This window comes from Labrus bergylta, chromosome 10 (assembly GCF_963930695.1).
Source record: "Labrus bergylta chromosome 10, fLabBer1.1, whole genome shotgun sequence".
Taxonomy (NCBI): Eukaryota; Metazoa; Chordata; class Actinopteri; order Labriformes; family Labridae; genus Labrus; species Labrus bergylta.
In genome coordinates this window covers 8,690,147-8,706,933 of record NC_089204.1, presented here as the reverse complement: position 1 = coordinate 8,706,933, position 16,787 = coordinate 8,690,147, and the positions used below count along the sequence as shown (strand labels likewise).

General features: G+C 37.6%; 1 protein-coding gene across 3 annotated transcripts in view; it reads left to right on the top strand.

The window, feature by feature from the left end:
- Nucleotides 1-16,787, top strand: part of piezo1 (piezo type mechanosensitive ion channel component 1 (Er blood group)) — a 62,931-nt gene extending 46,144 nt beyond the window's left edge. For 2 of the 3 annotated variants that reach the window (XM_065959506.1, XM_020638248.3), the window contains exons 29-54: nucleotides 508-590; nucleotides 824-892; nucleotides 1,015-1,115; nucleotides 1,825-1,969; nucleotides 3,246-3,317; nucleotides 3,799-3,971; nucleotides 4,089-4,195; nucleotides 4,507-4,680; nucleotides 4,959-5,217; nucleotides 6,953-7,141; nucleotides 7,643-7,840; nucleotides 8,054-8,306; nucleotides 9,012-9,144; nucleotides 9,678-9,825; nucleotides 10,009-10,161; nucleotides 10,400-10,461; nucleotides 10,700-10,858; nucleotides 11,199-11,346; nucleotides 12,112-12,300; nucleotides 12,705-12,797; nucleotides 13,465-13,637; nucleotides 14,070-14,192; nucleotides 14,274-14,353; nucleotides 14,701-14,890; nucleotides 15,034-15,175; nucleotides 15,529-16,787. In XM_065959506.1, coding sequence (XP_065815578.1) covers nucleotides 508-590; nucleotides 824-892; nucleotides 1,015-1,115; nucleotides 1,825-1,969; nucleotides 3,246-3,317; nucleotides 3,799-3,971; nucleotides 4,089-4,195; nucleotides 4,507-4,680; nucleotides 4,959-5,217; nucleotides 6,953-7,141; nucleotides 7,643-7,840; nucleotides 8,054-8,306; nucleotides 9,012-9,144; nucleotides 9,678-9,825; nucleotides 10,009-10,161; nucleotides 10,400-10,461; nucleotides 10,700-10,858; nucleotides 11,199-11,346; nucleotides 12,112-12,300; nucleotides 12,705-12,797; nucleotides 13,465-13,637; nucleotides 14,070-14,192; nucleotides 14,274-14,353; nucleotides 14,701-14,890; nucleotides 15,034-15,175; nucleotides 15,529-15,657 — 3,745 coding nt within the window. In that variant the 3' untranslated portion in view covers nucleotides 15,658-16,787. The remainder of the gene's footprint in view (nucleotides 1-507; nucleotides 591-823; nucleotides 893-1,014; nucleotides 1,116-1,824; nucleotides 1,970-3,245; nucleotides 3,318-3,798; nucleotides 3,972-4,088; nucleotides 4,196-4,506; nucleotides 4,681-4,958; nucleotides 5,218-6,952; nucleotides 7,142-7,642; nucleotides 7,841-8,053; nucleotides 8,307-9,011; nucleotides 9,145-9,677; nucleotides 9,826-10,008; nucleotides 10,162-10,399; nucleotides 10,462-10,699; nucleotides 10,859-11,198; nucleotides 11,347-12,111; nucleotides 12,301-12,704; nucleotides 12,798-13,464; nucleotides 13,638-14,069; nucleotides 14,193-14,273; nucleotides 14,354-14,700; nucleotides 14,891-15,033; nucleotides 15,176-15,528) is intronic. The other variant, XM_065959507.1, reaches the window with a different exon arrangement.

The window sequence follows — 16,787 nt, the reverse complement described above, 5'->3', positions numbered from 1 at the left end:
AAAGTGTTTGTTAATGATTACCAAATGATTTGTAAACCTTTAAGAGATCCTTTATAAAACATCTATAAACATTACATAGATACATGGACCAGATATTTCTTAATGGTTAATAATTAGCTTGTAAACCGTCTATTAACAATATGTGGACGACTATTATAAAGTTGGAACTGTTTGCAGCAGTTTGTTGCTTTGCTCCAGTTTAATTATTCATGTTGAACTATTATTTTGTGATAAGTCCTGGCTCGTGGTCAGCTTTCCAATTCTTTTCCAATGTGTTTTCTTATACAAGATCTGTGTCTAGCTTGTTGCGAAAACAAAATGCACTGTATCAAAGATCTGTAAAACATGAGTATACGATCTCATTATAACCATGGGGAAAATTCAACAAGACCTATTCTAATTTACAGTCACATTTTCCATTATAGTGGAAAAGTGTTGCCAACTGGCCTTAGAGTTCATGTACCTGTCTTTGGTCTCTTTTTTTCTTGTCCCTTGCTCTTCTCTCAGAATGCAGAGAATACGCTCAAAGCAGCAGAAGTACAGAGACGGACACAAAACCAGTGAGGAATCTGAAAAGAATCCGACTGCTGGTAGGTGCTCCACCCCTGCCATGTCATCTTGGATCTGTTAATTAAAAAAAAAAAAAATGTGCAACACACTTTAGCCATTAGTGTGTAAATGGATGAATACGACATGTGTAAAAGATTAGAAAAAAGCTACATAAGTACAGTCAGTTCACCACTTTACTTTAATGTCAACAGAATGTTGAACCCTGTTAATCTTTATAAGCATATAACCTTTACTAGCTTCTATTTCTTTTCAGAGATCAAAACAGACAAGAAGAAGTCCAGAAAGAAAAAGTGGCATCAGCCATGGCTGGACCATGCTACAGGTGAGACAAGCCAATGATAGGTGTAAGACTTACACCTATCCTACAGTGAAATAGTCCTTGTGATGCAAAGTGTCAGGTCATCTTTGTATGTTGAAATTGTAATGTGTTTCTTCTGATAACAGTGCTCCACTCAGGAGAGTACTACCTGTTTGAATCAGACAGTGAAGATGAAGATGATCTACAGTCTGAAGAACAGAAGCCTCAGAAACAGACTGCCTGTCAGGTACCAACCTGTCTGATCAGATAGAGTGGCATTCCGCCAGTGATGCTATGGAGTACAACATCATTGGGAAATGCAAATCACTCCACTCAGCCGCTTGTTCTGAATAAATTCATCCCAAGTGACACTACTCAGCCAATCAAATCTCCAAAATGTGGTCATAATACCCTCAAAAACTTTTACATGTGGTGGAGAAAAAAGGTTTCCACTAGGAGATTAATAGTCCAGAGGAAGAGCAAACACATAAAAGCCTGCACAGTAGCCTTCTAAACCATTGGTTCCCAACCTGGGGTCTGGGTCCCCCTAGGGGTGCTCTAAAGATCTCAGGAAGGGTGAGAGGTTTTGTCCGCTTGTCAAAATTGGATTTGACCATATTAACTAAAATAATAACACCCATACTGGATCATTATAAGTGAGTCTATGGAGAATAAATGCTGAGTCACAGCCGCACCACATGTGGCGAGCATCTTAGTTTCTATTAGTGTATAAATATATATTTTTTTACTGTACAGACAAAAAACACAATACAGCCCCCTATTGAATCAGGAGATCCAGTCAGTGTCTCATCCCACCCAAATATGTTTAATATCCACAAATATATACACCTAATTATTTCTACTCTTTGTAGTTGCAATTGTCATTAAAAATATTTGCTACGAATACAAGCAGTGTCAAAACAGATTGTTTTGTGTTTTGTGTCTTGTGTTCACAGTTGGCATACCAAGCATGGGTGGCCAGTGTCAAAACAGCTTTAAGGGAGCGCCAGAAGCGCCAGAGACAGTTAAAGGGGATTGAACGAAAGACGGAAGAGAGAGAAGGAGTCGTCGATTCACAGCAGGAGGCTTTCTCTGTCATAGGTATGTTAGCATCCTTATTTACTAGCAGGGCTTCCATACCAGATGCTAAAACTCTGAAATAAATCTGGCCCAGGAGAACACATGGTCAACAGTAAGGCCCAGAATGGACAGGACTGATTGAAGTCTACTTTTACATTTGATTTGTAAAGCAATGTGTAGCAGAACATAAATAACGAGAGTAGTCACAGTTTTTGCACAGGCTGCTTTAGTCATGAATTACAAAAATATGTTGAATTTTGAACAATAATCGACCAAAGTGAGTCAGCCCAGAAGAGATAGGATAGCAGGGCCTTGAGCTCCCCTTTAAAAGATGTACCCTCCCCTGAGTTCCCACTCCCATTGGTAAATTCAGATAAAAATCATATATGAAATAAAATCAAAATATAGAGACATCAAACTTGCTTATGTACAAAAAAACAAAAGGTTATCTTAATTCATTAACTTAATGACATTCAACTAGCACAAGTGATCATGTCTGTGTATCTTTGCTGCCTGTATTGCCAGTGGCGACTCTAGAGTCTGTTGGGGCCCCGAGGTAAAAATGTATTGTGGGCCCCCCCAATCACCATTGTTCTGTTTTCAGTTCCTTCAGGGGTTTTTTCAATTCAATTCAATTCAATTCAATTCAATTCAATTCAATTCAAAAAACTTTATTTGTCCCTGGGGGGCAATTCCTGTTCAATTTTAACAGGAATACTGAATGAGATGCTCAGCAGGACAAAGAGAGGAAGTGCTCTCAGATGGGGCTCCCTTCGTACAGTCATTGCAAAATTTGCACAGTTTGAACTACTGCTGTGGTTTTAAGTTTGTTAGCCCTTGGGGGCCCCCTACTGGCCTGGGGCCCTAAGTGGTTGCCTGCCTTGCCTGTTGACAAGCAGCGCCTCTGTGTATTGCTATTGGATTGGTTTGGTCATTGGAGATCAGAATACCTTGTGGTTAAGATTAAGCACATCCAAATTGGATTAACAATTTTATATTCTAGCAGGAGCTACAAGTTTCAAATTGATCTGGTTATGTTTGTGCAATCTAGTGTGTTAAAGCTAGAAAGCTGATTATGGAATATTTAAGGATTACATTTAAAGCGTTTGTGAGGAACTATTATTAGGAACTATCACTGTGGAAATATCAAATGATTGAATTTCCCACTCACTGTGAATCTGTTTTGTTGTGCTGTCCTGCCCGTTGACAGCAACTCAGTTCTCTTGCCCAGGGACTATTTAAGAAAGAACTGCTGTACATTATTTGAGTGTGTGTGTGTTTGTTTGTTACTGTGTAGGTTGTGGAGACAACGATGTGTTTGAGGATCTTATCAATCAGGAGGAGGACGAGCCAGAGGAACAAGAGTCTAGTAGGTTTATATTCAAGGTGTATCTCTCCTTAAACTTTCACTATCACATGTTGCTGTGTCTGCTGTGATACAAAGCACAGTGAATGAACAACTTCCTCTTGTTTTAGTAGTTTGTTATTGTGATAACAAGTTGTGGGAGGAACAGAAATTAGGTATATTACTTGTATATTCAGAAATAGGATTCTTATCAACTGAATGAGAGTTAAATGCAACAGGTAAATAGAATATAATTGAAGTATCATAAAGCTGGCTAAGTAAGTCTTAACACTGGGTTGATATGCAGGTATTTGCATAATACATATCTTTGTTAGCATATCTATTTTACTGCTGTCAATATAAAACATAGCTAACGAGACAGAATAGAAATGTTGTAAAAATATTTTGGCAGAAACTGTTTTCTTTTCATATCCAAACATACATTTAAACAACCATAGAAATCCCTGAATCAGCAATTTCCCCCCTATCTGTCTGCATCTTGCAGGTCATGGCGAGATGGTTCAGAGAATATTGGATATCCTGCGCTTTTTATGGGCCATTATTCTGGCCATGCTGGATGGACTGACTCAGTGGCTCAATCTTCTGACAAAACAGTACAGAGACACATCCACTGTTCTGTGCAATGAACGTTACTTCATCATTCACAAGATACAGCAGGTAAACAAAACAAGTATAATAGATTTATGGAATGAATCATTCAGTATGGACACAAACACACACACACACACACACACACCCAAACATGACTTAATTATGTCTCTCTCTGATGTGCAGAATCTTAACACAGCATACTCCACAGAGGACCAGGTATCTCAGGAAAGCGAGAATCTAACACTGGAGACCTGTTTGGATGAAACTGATGCAGAATACTCAAAATACAGGTTAGTTTGGGGAAAACAATTGTGTCACTTTTGTCTTTTATTCCCTGCAAACAATGAAGTAAGGCACATCTGCCTGTGAATGTGGTTTAATTAAAATATCACGTCTTCTAGGTGATGTATTTATATTTTAAACATTGAGAGTATTGAATCACTGCGCCATCTTGATAAAGATGTTGTCTCTTAAAAAATTGATAAACATTTATTGACAATTTACTGTACTGTAATAATACACTTCTCAGCTTTAGTTTGTTCTTTTTCATGTATTTTTATTTCACTGGTGTGATTATACACCTCTATTGGATAACTCTTAGTTGCATGGAGGAGGATAACAAGGGTTTGACGGGACATTCTACCTCCAGGGAAAGGCTCAACAGCACCGGGACCCTCTTGAGTCCAGAGCCACTGTCCAGTAGTGCAGAGCTGTTGCCATTGACGCCGAAACAACAGAGACACTCAAGAACTGCAAGTGAACTGCTGGGAGAGAGGTAGATATTTCAGAGAATGATGACTAAAGAGGACAAGATCGTCTAAAGTGCCAATGGCCACTTGTTTCATTTGACCCTCATGACTCCAAAAATGTTGTTGTATTTAGAAGTAGTTGAGCAATCTTTGCAAAAGATTTGGTCGTTAATGTGTGTAAAGTAAACTGTATTTTATTCCAACTTTGTTTAGTTTCATTGCATTGGTTCTATAAACTGTAGTGATGACAAAACTGACAAATGCATTAAATATCTAAGTTATGACTTTCCATATCTCTCTGCAGGGGGTTCTACATTGAGGAGCTGGAGCAGAGCAGAGAGTTCTATACAGGCCAGAACCGTCTGCTGAAGCTGCTGTTTTCCTTGTACCATCTGCTTGCAGCCAACTCAGAGCTAGTCTGCTATTTCATCATTGTATTGAACAATGGGGTCAGTGCCTCTGTGATATCACTGGCCCTGCCCATACTAGTGTTCCTATGGGCTATGTTGTCTGTTCCAAGACCTACCAAGAGGTTTTGGATGACTGCTATAGTGTACACAGAGGTATGAACACTGAGAGACAGCCTGACAAAACAAGTACATTCTTAACTATTTACCATTGCAGGGAGATGCTAATTGTTCCTACTGTTTCACTGCATGATTCAAAACTACTAAGGAATCACGGCCTCTGAGTGGCAGGTCAGAAACAAAATCTAACATTTATACTTTTTATGGTACTACAATTTTGTAACTCACCAAAGTCAAATAAACATGAATTCATATTGTTTAAAATACAGAAATCAGATGATTTTCCAAAAACTCACAAATTGTTATATCCAACTCATCTGGAATATGTCTGTTCTTGTTTTGCTTTACAGGGCACATTACCTGTACTAGTGACCCTGTATAGTGGGCTGAAACAGCAATGCCATTGTGTAGTTGCACTTAGCTAAAATTTGATATCAGAACCAGAGGTCCAAATTTAGCTCTGCTCTCTGTTAACAGATAAAACTAAAAGCCATTATTGTATGTTATGTGAAATGGGGCCTAGTGGCACAACCTCTCATACATTTTCAAGTCAATTGCAGAGTCCCCCAGCCCTATGCAGTTGTTTTAGCCCCTCTCTGTGCTTTGTTTGGGTTTGACAACTCTAATGTACTGTTTCAGTTCAGAATCAGTTCTCCCATCATTTCTAGCAATAAACACAAATCTTTGACCAGCTAGTGAACACAGAAGAGCATTTAGTGGCTAGAGATCTACCAGAGCCAAAGGGACAGGGTTTATTTTTCAGGTAGACAAAACACAATAGAAATGCTAATACAAACTTTTTTAAAGGTGCTTCATTTCCAAATGTTGTTTTGTCACTTGTTGTCCTGGCAGCAACCAACCAAGTGTTTAGAATATATTAAGCAGGAGAGACATAAGGGAAAGGGGCATCACTAATTTTTTGACTTGATGTTAAAAAAATGAATGAGAATGAGATGTAATATTTTATGCATGCTACATTCAAATCAGCAATGACCAAGGTGCAAATGCTATGGAAAATAATTACCCAGAGGTTACAACAAAGGTCAGCCATGACCAGGACGTTACATAACGTTAGAATTGACCGTTTATTTATGCCCAAAACATACCAGTTAAAGGCTTAGCAAACACAGAGAAATGATTTTTTTAATCATATGTTTAATATGACTGTCCAACATGCTCTACATTTCAGGTTATTCAGTTATTCTTTGAGCCTTTTGCCATTTTTATTGGATATGACAGCTGAGAGACAGGAGAGGTTAGGAGGAGAGAGTGGGGTGACATGCAGCAAAGGACCATGGTCAGATTCGAACCCACAGTCTCTGGGATGACGACAATAGCCTCTATACATGGGGCGCCCGACATAACCGCTAGGCTTTGCAGTCCAGACCTTTTTAAGAGTTGGATATGAAAAGATAAAAAATATGATAAGGTTGCTTTGAAACAATGGCAAGTAAAAAATTACAATGACAAATTACACTATTTATATTACATATTACCAGAATCTAAGAATAACATGGAGGCCTGATTATGCACTTTGAATGTAGACCTCGTGATTGACCCCCAGACTTATGATTTCATCGTGTCCCCTAAATATTGAATTATACAGTATGTTGTATCTCTATCACCGGGGATACAACTTGAAAAATTCTGACCTTTGTAATGAAATAATTGTTGACTGATCTAATATGACACAGGTTGTGAAATATTGTCTCATCTCTTTTCTTTTCCAATCTGACACTTGGCACTGCCGGGCTGTTCTGCTTCTCTCCAGGTGATGGTGGTTGTGAAATACCTTTTCCAATTTGGATTCTTTCCCTGGAACAGTGTGTATGAGATAAACCTAAATGAGGACAAACCTTTCTTCCCACCTTGCATCCTGGGCCTTGAGAAAACGGACAACTACATCAAATATGATCTTCTTCAGCTGCTGGCTCTGTTCTTTCACAGATCTCTACTCATGGTCAGTTTACAGATGACACTCCACAATCAGCAACCACACAGTTATGGTGTAGGATGAAAGTAACAAGGGCAGAACTGGCTGCTACCACGTTTTAAAATATAAAATCAGGTAAATAGCTAGTTACGTACCGTAATCACTATCCCAATGATATCATGATGATGTCATATGATTACAATATCTAAAGCTCACTCTAACAACACTCTAAATATTATGTATTATAACCTTAAACTAAGGTTGAGTTCATTTAAATGCAAAAGGGAAGTATTTGACAATATATAGATATTATATGCAGACATTTTTAGTCTTTAGTTGCTAACAGGTTAAATGGTGATACAACAAACTGATAGACTTAAGAATGCATATAGTTCATGGAAAATAATCCTGCATTTTAATTAGTATACAGTTCAGTATTGCAGGATAAAGCCATAAGGCCAATTGATATAGATGCATAAAGGTAATAAGAGTAACTTAAGCATCACATTCTTTTTCATGTATTCACAGCGTTACGGCCTCTGGGACCACGAGGGCCCCTTAGCGGAGCAAAATGCCCAAGAAGAAAGTTGTAATGAAGAAAATAAAAATAAACAAGAAGATGAAAGGAAGGAGGGAGAAGGAGAAGAGAAAGAAGTGAAAGGCAGAGTTAGCTCAACAATCAGCCTAGATTACCCGGAAAGTACCGGAGATGATCGACTCGAAAAGGTAGGTGAAGCTTGCTTTTTGTCACGTCACCATCAATAGCAGCTTTAAAAAATAAAAGTGATCTATTGACCATAGCAACATCATGCCATACTAATATATGTTATAGATTCTCACATTGTATTGTTGTATATATATTTATTATATATTGTATTATATTATATTGCATAATAATCCACTTTCATTGTTTTTTAAATCCATTGTTTGTCAATATAGGATATTGTGGACAAGGTTAAATCAAGAACCAGCTCTCCTGCCCCACAACAACCTGCTGAACCAGAACCTACTGAGTCAAACGATGAACCGGAAACTTTGTCTGGGCTGAGGGACATATTGACTTTTCCGAGCAGGCCTTGGGAGAGTAAGATGGAGGAAGGCAATGAGCAGCTTTTGGAGGAAGACCCCCCCAAAAAAAGAAGTATCCGCTTACGCAAGAAAATGAAACAGCCCAAAACAGAGCAGAACAAAGGTTTGTGGCTTTCATAGGTCTGGAGTTAATGAGCAAAAGTGCGATTCATAACATTTTTGGTTGCCTTTTGTTTAGATTTATCACATTCTCAGACCATTCTCACTTAACCATTGGTGGGACTGTCTGTGAGGTTAATTGGGCCAGCAGGTCTAAGACGTTACGGCAAACATGATGACATATCAATTATAGCACTGGAAATAAAGTTGCAAAGACATAATTTTATGTCTGAACTGTATTGTGTTTAAGCAGTATTTAAGCTGTGCAACATTCAGTTTTGTCATCAGTCTATAATAATGAGGTACTGGCAATGGTTCTCTTTAGATATCCTTAATTGGGCACCAACTATTTCAGCTTGCTTTTTGTAGTGATTAAGACAAGGCTTTAATTATGGTAAACTTATGTTTTAGACAGAAACTAGGAACTAGAACAGTCTGAAAGATTTAGTGTTGTTTATAAATTGTCTGGGACTTTAAAGCAAAATTAGAGAAATACATTTAGAAAAATAAAGAATATGCATGAGAATGATGTTGTCAAACATTAGTATCAGTATATCTTGTTTATGTCTGTGCAGATGTGTGAACAAAAGACACTGAAATAGCATGTGCAAAATAGGTAAATATGTGTCAGGCAAGCACCCGCTGCTGCATTTCTATGTGCTGCAATTCTGTTTCAATCTCTCTTTCGTTGTGGTGCTCACTGTTGCAGTGGAACCCACAGCTGATACCGATGTACCCAGTGAAGAACCTGTGAAGAAGAAGCAGAAAAGGAAGCGGGCAGAGGTAGCCAGTCAGAGGCTGTTGGCTATAGGACAAAAGATAAAACATGTGGTTATCTCTGGGTAAGTGGGGTACTGTATAGAGCAGTGGTTCTCAACTGGTCGAGCCTCAGGACCCACCAACTACTCCTTCACGAAAAATTGCGACGCAAATTTCTTATATTTTTCAATCAATTCGATTTATTTAAAGGAAAATTGTGAAGTTTGGACCTCAGATGGTACAAAGTATGATTGAAACAAAGAAACTGAATGAAACAAACTTGTTAAAGAAAGCGCTTCATATAGACTTTTTACAGCATTTTTCTTCACGACCACCTGAAAACAGCTCTGCGACCCACTTTTGGGTCCTGACCCACCAGTTGACAACTACTGGTATAGAGGATACTGTACAATGTTACCAAATGCAGAGTGACCCTGTAAGAATTAAGCAATATACTGAATTAAATGAACTCACTCAATGACTTGATTATTTTATGTTTCTTAAAAAAAAAAATTCAATGCACTCCAAAGGTATTAAAAAATGTTTTAACCTTTTTTTTTTTTTTTTTTTTTTATCAATAAGGGGGTTAAATAATTACCTATTTTCCCCTTTGCAGTATTCAGAGAGTTTATGGGCCGGTTCAGTGTTTCTTCAGTGGTATTCTCCACCCTGAATATCGGGCTGCCACGGATGTCTATGCTCTCATGTTTTTGACCGATGTCATCGACTTCATAATCATCGTCTTTGGCTTTTGGGCATTTGGGGTAAGAAACTGATGAATGGATGGATGAATTGATGGAAGTTGTGATTTGGCCCATTTATTAATCATAAAGATGAATGAAAAAATAAACAGTTGTGAGCGAGGTGGTTAACAACATAACGTGATTTTAAGATTTGAATCAGTTGATTTAGAAAAGCTCCTTCTCCATTTTATCTCCCCTCCTCAGAAACACAGTGCAGCAGCTGATATAGCCTCCACCCTGTCCGAGGACCAGGTTCCTGAGGCCTTCCTGGTTATGCTGCTTATCCAGTTCAGCACAATGATCATCGACAGAGCTTTGTACCTGCGCAAGGCTGTCTTCGGAAAACTCATCTTCCAGGTTGAGTTTAAATCATTTGAATCAAATAATCATTCTTTTTCTGGTTTGTCTTTTTGATTTAGACCAGAGGTTTAGGACTGTGGGTCTCTCTTAGTTGTTTGTTCTTTTTTTTCAACATCACACATCATATCAGACCCCGGGGATAATTTAAATGCCTGTTTTAAGTGTTCTTCAAATGTAATGAGTAAAACTGTATTTATTCAACTTAAGACTTCTTTCTTTCATTCCTTTGCTCTAGGTGACTCTTGTGTTTGGGATCCACCTCTGGATGTTCTTCATCCTGCCCGCTGTCACTGAAAGGTGAAGTAGCACTAAATCATGTAACTATTGTGTTATAGTTCCAATGGTGGTGTGTTGGGAATTATTGCAAAGCCTACGAAGTTAATAACAGTGACTTGTGATTTAGGCATTGGCATTATAATAGAGTAACACTGCATCTATCTGATTGTAAGACTTCATATTTTCTGAGATTTTAATCAGGAAACTTCTACAAATGACATTTCACAAGCTTTAATCATACTTCTATCTTATCCTCTAGGAAGTTCAATCAGAACTTTGTGGCCCAGCTCTGGTACTTTGTCAAGTGCATTTACTTTGGCCTGTCCGCCTATCAGATCCGCTGTGGATACCCAACTCGTATCCTTGGCAACTTCCTCACTAAGAAATACAACCACCTCAACCTGTTCCTCTTCCAAGGGTATGGAGACAAATCAAATTGACAGCTGTGTAGACTGTGTAGGAGAATAAACATTTAATACAGATGTCACAAGAATCAATTATGTTTTTCAGTTTGAATTTGAATTAAAACATTTCTTGTTTGTTGATGTAAAAAATTATGAGATCCACAATGTAGTGATTTTGTATAGACAAAGATTGTGCACCTCTGTCACTACTAAGGAAAACATATTACTACATAGTATTTTGATATCTGGAGCACTAGCCAAAACTAATTTCCACATTTTCTATAATAAATTAATCTTCCATTCATCTTGATTTAGTGGTAATGGTATGTATGATGCTTGTGTGTGGGTGTGTAGGTTTCGTCTGGTGCCGTTCCTAGTGGAGCTGCGAGCAGTGATGGACTGGGTGTGGACTGACACCACTCTCTCTCTGTCAAACTGGATGTGTGTTGAAGACATTTATGCCAACACCTTCATTATTAAATGCAGTCGTGAGACCGAGAAGGTATGCAATGTATAAGGATAGTATAGTGACATGACAGCAGTCCATGAGTGACCTGGTTTATTCTTTTTATTTTTTAAACGAATGTTTGATTATATAGGGACAAGTATGAAACATGTAAACTGATGCCAGACACACACTACAGCCCTTATTGTGCCTTTAAAATACTTCAAAATCAACAAATGCACAAACAACTGCATAAAACAAACACAACAAAACAAACATTACAATACAGGATGCCATATTTCAAAAAGCATTGGATCATCGATGCATATATCTCTGAGACCTCTGTTTAATTTTATACTCAAACTGTTTCAGCTCAAGTATTGTAGTTGCTGCTTGTGAGCAGGAGGTTACACTATAACTTAAATATGACAGTCTTTAAGAAACCTAAGTTTTCTTTTGCAGTCTGACTCATCATTTTCACATTCATCTCACATTATAGTATGGATCTAATACAAGTTCAAGATAATGAACTTCCTGAAACTGTTCAATACATTGCCCATTCATTTTTTAACTTTAACTCGTAGACTTCTAATGAGGACCGGGAAAAAAGAAAACAGACAGATTTCTTAAAGTTTAGGGATATTTGAGCTCTCAAATCCAACTGCTATGGATTTTGGATGATAAACTGTTTAGAAACTGACAAAGTGGTCCTACCAGATACATATAGAACTGTATCATCTGCATCTTAAAGCTGCTTACTAGCTAAGTTCCCATTTCAACATGATTGTAAGACATAGTGTTTGTTGTTATTTCTGCCCACAGAAATACCCACAGCCTAAGGGGCAGAAGAAGAAAAAGATAGTGAAATACGGCATGGGTGGACTCATCATCTTCTTCTTGATTTGCATAATATGGTTTCCGCTTCTCTTCATTTCATTGGTCAGATCAGTGGTGGGTGTGGTCAACCACCCCATCGATGTCACAGTGACTGTAAAACTAGGAGGATATGAGGTAAACACACTTCAGAAAGCATTCTGAATACCTTGAAATTGAGAAAATTCAAAGTAATGCACTTAATTAAGCTACAGATATGACATACTGGGATAAGTTCTTATAATTTAACAATACAATTTGAAAATCATTTTAGGATAATTACAAAACACATTTGACAAATTTACTAAATGCTTTGAAGTTATTTCAGTGATTAAATAATCTTTGACGTGTTTAATTAAAACATACTGTGGATTAAGAGGGGTTACCATGCATATGATTTTAGTACAGTTTAAATGTACAGTAACAACTGATCGTCACAGTTTACTGAGGCTCCAGTGTACAAATGTAAAACACAAATGACACAAATGACAAAGTATATCAAATGTATGATTCCAATTGTGTATTTGTGTGTGTATGTCTAGCCTCTGTTTACCATGAGTGTGCAGCAACAATCTATCCAGCCCTTCACAAAGGCTGAATATGACCTGCTCACCGGAAAGTTTGGAGAAAATGCGGTATGTATTGACTCCAGTTTCATTCATGGTTATATGTTTTGCTGCTTGCTCTATTTCCTGCTAAAAAAAAGTAAAAACAATTGTCCAGCCTGCCATTTAGAGCCTCAATTTACTACACCAAAGTGGATTAAAACAGTTCTTGCGTTCTTTTAGATCCCTTTCTTATGCCTGAGAAGCATTTTAAATATGAAGTAAGGCAACTCTAAAGTGATGACTGAAACATATCATTACATGTGTCCTCTACCTTCTTAAAATAGCTCAAATGCAGGTGAACTTTTAAGAGTACTGCAGCCTCTGCCATACTCATATGAATAGGTTTGTGAATGGCATGTGGTATGATTTGGTCAGAAGGTATGGTATGGTCAGAAGACCTGAAAGGTACTATATAAGAAGTGCCTTTTACCTTTCTTGTCCTCCGTCCATGCTAGCTTGTAGCTTGAGTGGAATTGCAAAAAAAAGTTTTTTGGGTTACTCACTTTCCTTCTAACTCTTTTTTCAATGATTGCTTAACAATTATGAAGTGCATTTAGAGAAGTTAATGCTTAAATGACTGTTTCTAATGTATTGTTATTCATATGTTTGTTATGGCACTTTTTTCCATTTGCTGGTAATTATTGTGGTAAGTGACGGTCCTGCTTTCTGTATTTTTGTGTTAACTTGTATTTAGGTAGCCATGCAGTTCATCACTCTCTACAGTTATGAGGACATTGTGACAGCCATGATTGAAGGCAGTTCAGGATCAGTATGGAGAATAAGCCCGCCCAGCAGACATGAAGTTATTAAAGAACTCCTTGAAAGTCCTGTGGACCTTACATTACGTCTGGCCTGGAATTTCCAGAGGTAAAACCCTTGTGCTCTCTCAAATACACTTGTTCATGATTATAAAACTATTCAAGTCATTTTCAACTAGCAAAAGCAAGATAAAGATGACAGAACATGTATTTGAAATGACTTGTGCAATTGTAATTCAACTCACTTTTTGTCAAATTCAGGAAATATACTGTCCTGTTTTGCTAGCTGTGTATTATCTAATGTGCACTGTGCACTAACCCAGCCCCACCCCCAAAGAAAAAAAATGGGCCAACTTGCGAAATTTTGAGAATTAGAGTGTTAAATAATTTAATATATGATGCAATAAATTATATGAAAAGCTTGCAGCCTTTACTTTAGTTTACATTTTTTTACTGGATATATGTGATTCATCATTTATTATTTTCATTTCTCAGATTGTATCTCTACTTCTTTTGCTTTGAATATTCCTAACAATGACAGGGACCTGGGTAAAGGCGGGACTGTGGAACATACCTTTGACAAACACTCTATAAACCTGGAACCTGGGAACCCAGTCAGAGCAGATCTGGCCTCACTACTTGTCGGCAATCGCTCAGAGCCTGTGTAGGTTCAACAATAAAACATGTGCTTTGTATTTGATTCAGTACCTTTAATTGTATCTTACAGATAATGTCTCTTTCACAGGCATGTTCCTAATATATTTCCCAACTACATCAGAGCCCCTAATGGAGCTGAGGCTAAACCAGTTAGTCAACTGCATAAAGGTACGAGTTCATTGGTATAACTTTTTCATTGAATAAACAATTAAAATGGGCCAACCATGTCTAGAAATAGACTGAAAGTAAGCGGGGAAGCAAAATAAGAAAACTTTTAAGACGATGGCTTACATTAGAAAATACCAAGTGACAAATAGGCCCGGTCCTTGAAATGTGTTGTATCATTTGATTCTTTCTTCTGACTCTATTAATTTAAATAACTTGGTCACAAGCGTTGCCTTAATGCCTTTTGCAGAAGGATAAACACTATATGTGGCAGCAGAGTGCCCAAAAGCCTAATTAACCTCATTTAATTAACACTTCATTTTTAACACAACTGATTGGTTATTTTGTAGGTAATGAAGATGGTTACCTGAATATAACTCTGTCCCTGATGAGTGACAAGTCACTGAACAGCAGCGGAAACCAGGAGTGGTGGGACATTGCCATTGCAGGCTGTGTCTCCTCCTCATGTGGTGTTCTACCCATGATCATATTCAATGACAAAGTCAGTCCACCCAGCCTGGGCTTTTTGGCTGGATATGGGTAATGACCACACACTTACAAACAATTGAGCCTTTTTTTTAAGTAGCCTATACATTCCACCCACAATATTTTTCATATTACTAAAATAATAAACATTTTTTGTTTTCTTCACCCTTCTTGTTTTTCCTTATCTCCTCTTCCAGGATCATGGGTCTGTACGTGTCTGTGGTTTTAGTCATTGGAAAGTTTGTACGTGGCTTCTTCAGTGAGATCTCCCACTCCATCATGTTTGAAGAGTTACCATGTGTGGATCGCATCCTGAAGCTCTGCACAGACATCTTCCTGGTTAGTTCACAGTGGCTGCTTATTAGTCAACACACCAATACAGATATTTACTGACAAGAAACTTTAATAAGCTTTTCCTAGTACAAGATATTGAATGCTACATTTATGTGTTTTTGATGTGATATGATCACACTCTAGCGTCTGAAATAAGGTGAATTAACATGTATGTATTATGTTGAAAAAACAATAGTCTGCTGTCCACATGTTCAATCAATCATTATTTATATAGCGCCAATTCATAACAAGTGTTATCTCAAGGCGCTTTACAAAAGAGCATATGGGATAATAATGTTCTGGGAAATGTGCTAAAATATTTTGTCCTTTTCAAAAAACTAAAGTTTCTGTGTCTTTAGGTGCGAGAGACAGGCGAACTGGAGCTGGAAGAGGAACTTTACTCCAAATTGATCTTCCTCTATAGATCTCCAGAGACCATGATTAAATGGACAAGGGACATCCACAGCCGAGATCAAGACAGATACTGACTGTCTGAAAAAAGAATGTCTTTTTGATGGATGAAGTACACTGCAAAGATGTCTAGGAGAAAGCACAAAGACAACTTCTTCACAACAACTTTTACAAAACTAGTCATTGACTAACAGCAATGGAAGTACATTAAATGTGTCTCTGCTAATGTTTGAAACATTTCCTGTTGCTGGACACCTGTTGCTGGGCTGTTGCTGCATGTTCACAGCTGCATTAGCACCTTACACTAAAGACTATTGAGAGTGGATTTTCAGTCTCCCTGGCCAGACTGCGGCCAGATATCTGTCTTGAAGGATGTCATGGACGTTGAAATCAGCCATCAAAGTGATATGTAGCTGTTAATGGACAGAGGGCTGAGGTCAAAAACTAGAGGCACTTTTTTATCCCATGCCAGAAACTTGTAACTTATTCTAGGTAGAACTGTCTCCAATTATAGTATACTGATAGATTTCAAAACATGACATGCTGTCAATTAAACATTGCAATGGTTTAAAAATAACTATACATGGAAAACGGACAATTATGAAGCACCCATGTTCTTTTTGATTTCACACCATGAATCATGGCTTGAAAAAACGGTTTTGGCATAGAAGTGTATTTGTTGTTTAATTTACTTTATCAGTTCTTTCTTTTTTCTTTTGGAATACAAGTTGCTTTTAAAGTTTCTACTGGCAACCTTCTGGTTATACCTTCATAAACATCAACACAATCTCACAACTGAAACTAAAACATATTGGAAACATCAAGTTGCTACTTCAGTCATAGTGACTGTCACTCTCAGAAAACATATTTTTTGAATGTGTCAGGTAAAATGTTGTGAAGGAACAATGGCCATATTTGACCATAAAAAATGGTTTAAATGCTGGTTCTGTATCTAATAAATCTATGCATCGAGGGGTCTGGTCCAAGGCTGCTTGACAAATATACACTGGTTATAAAGTGAACATTGATTACATAATTCATGACTTGGCTGATAGGCTGAACTCTTAAATTAAACTGCTCTTGCTTTCCCTTGAGCCCTTGTCCTCTGAGAATGAATTTATTTTCTTATGTTTAGTTTCATGTTAAGGCCTGTTTTTAGCTCTCAGCAGGACTACATGAAATGAAGAAATATAAAATATTCAACTAA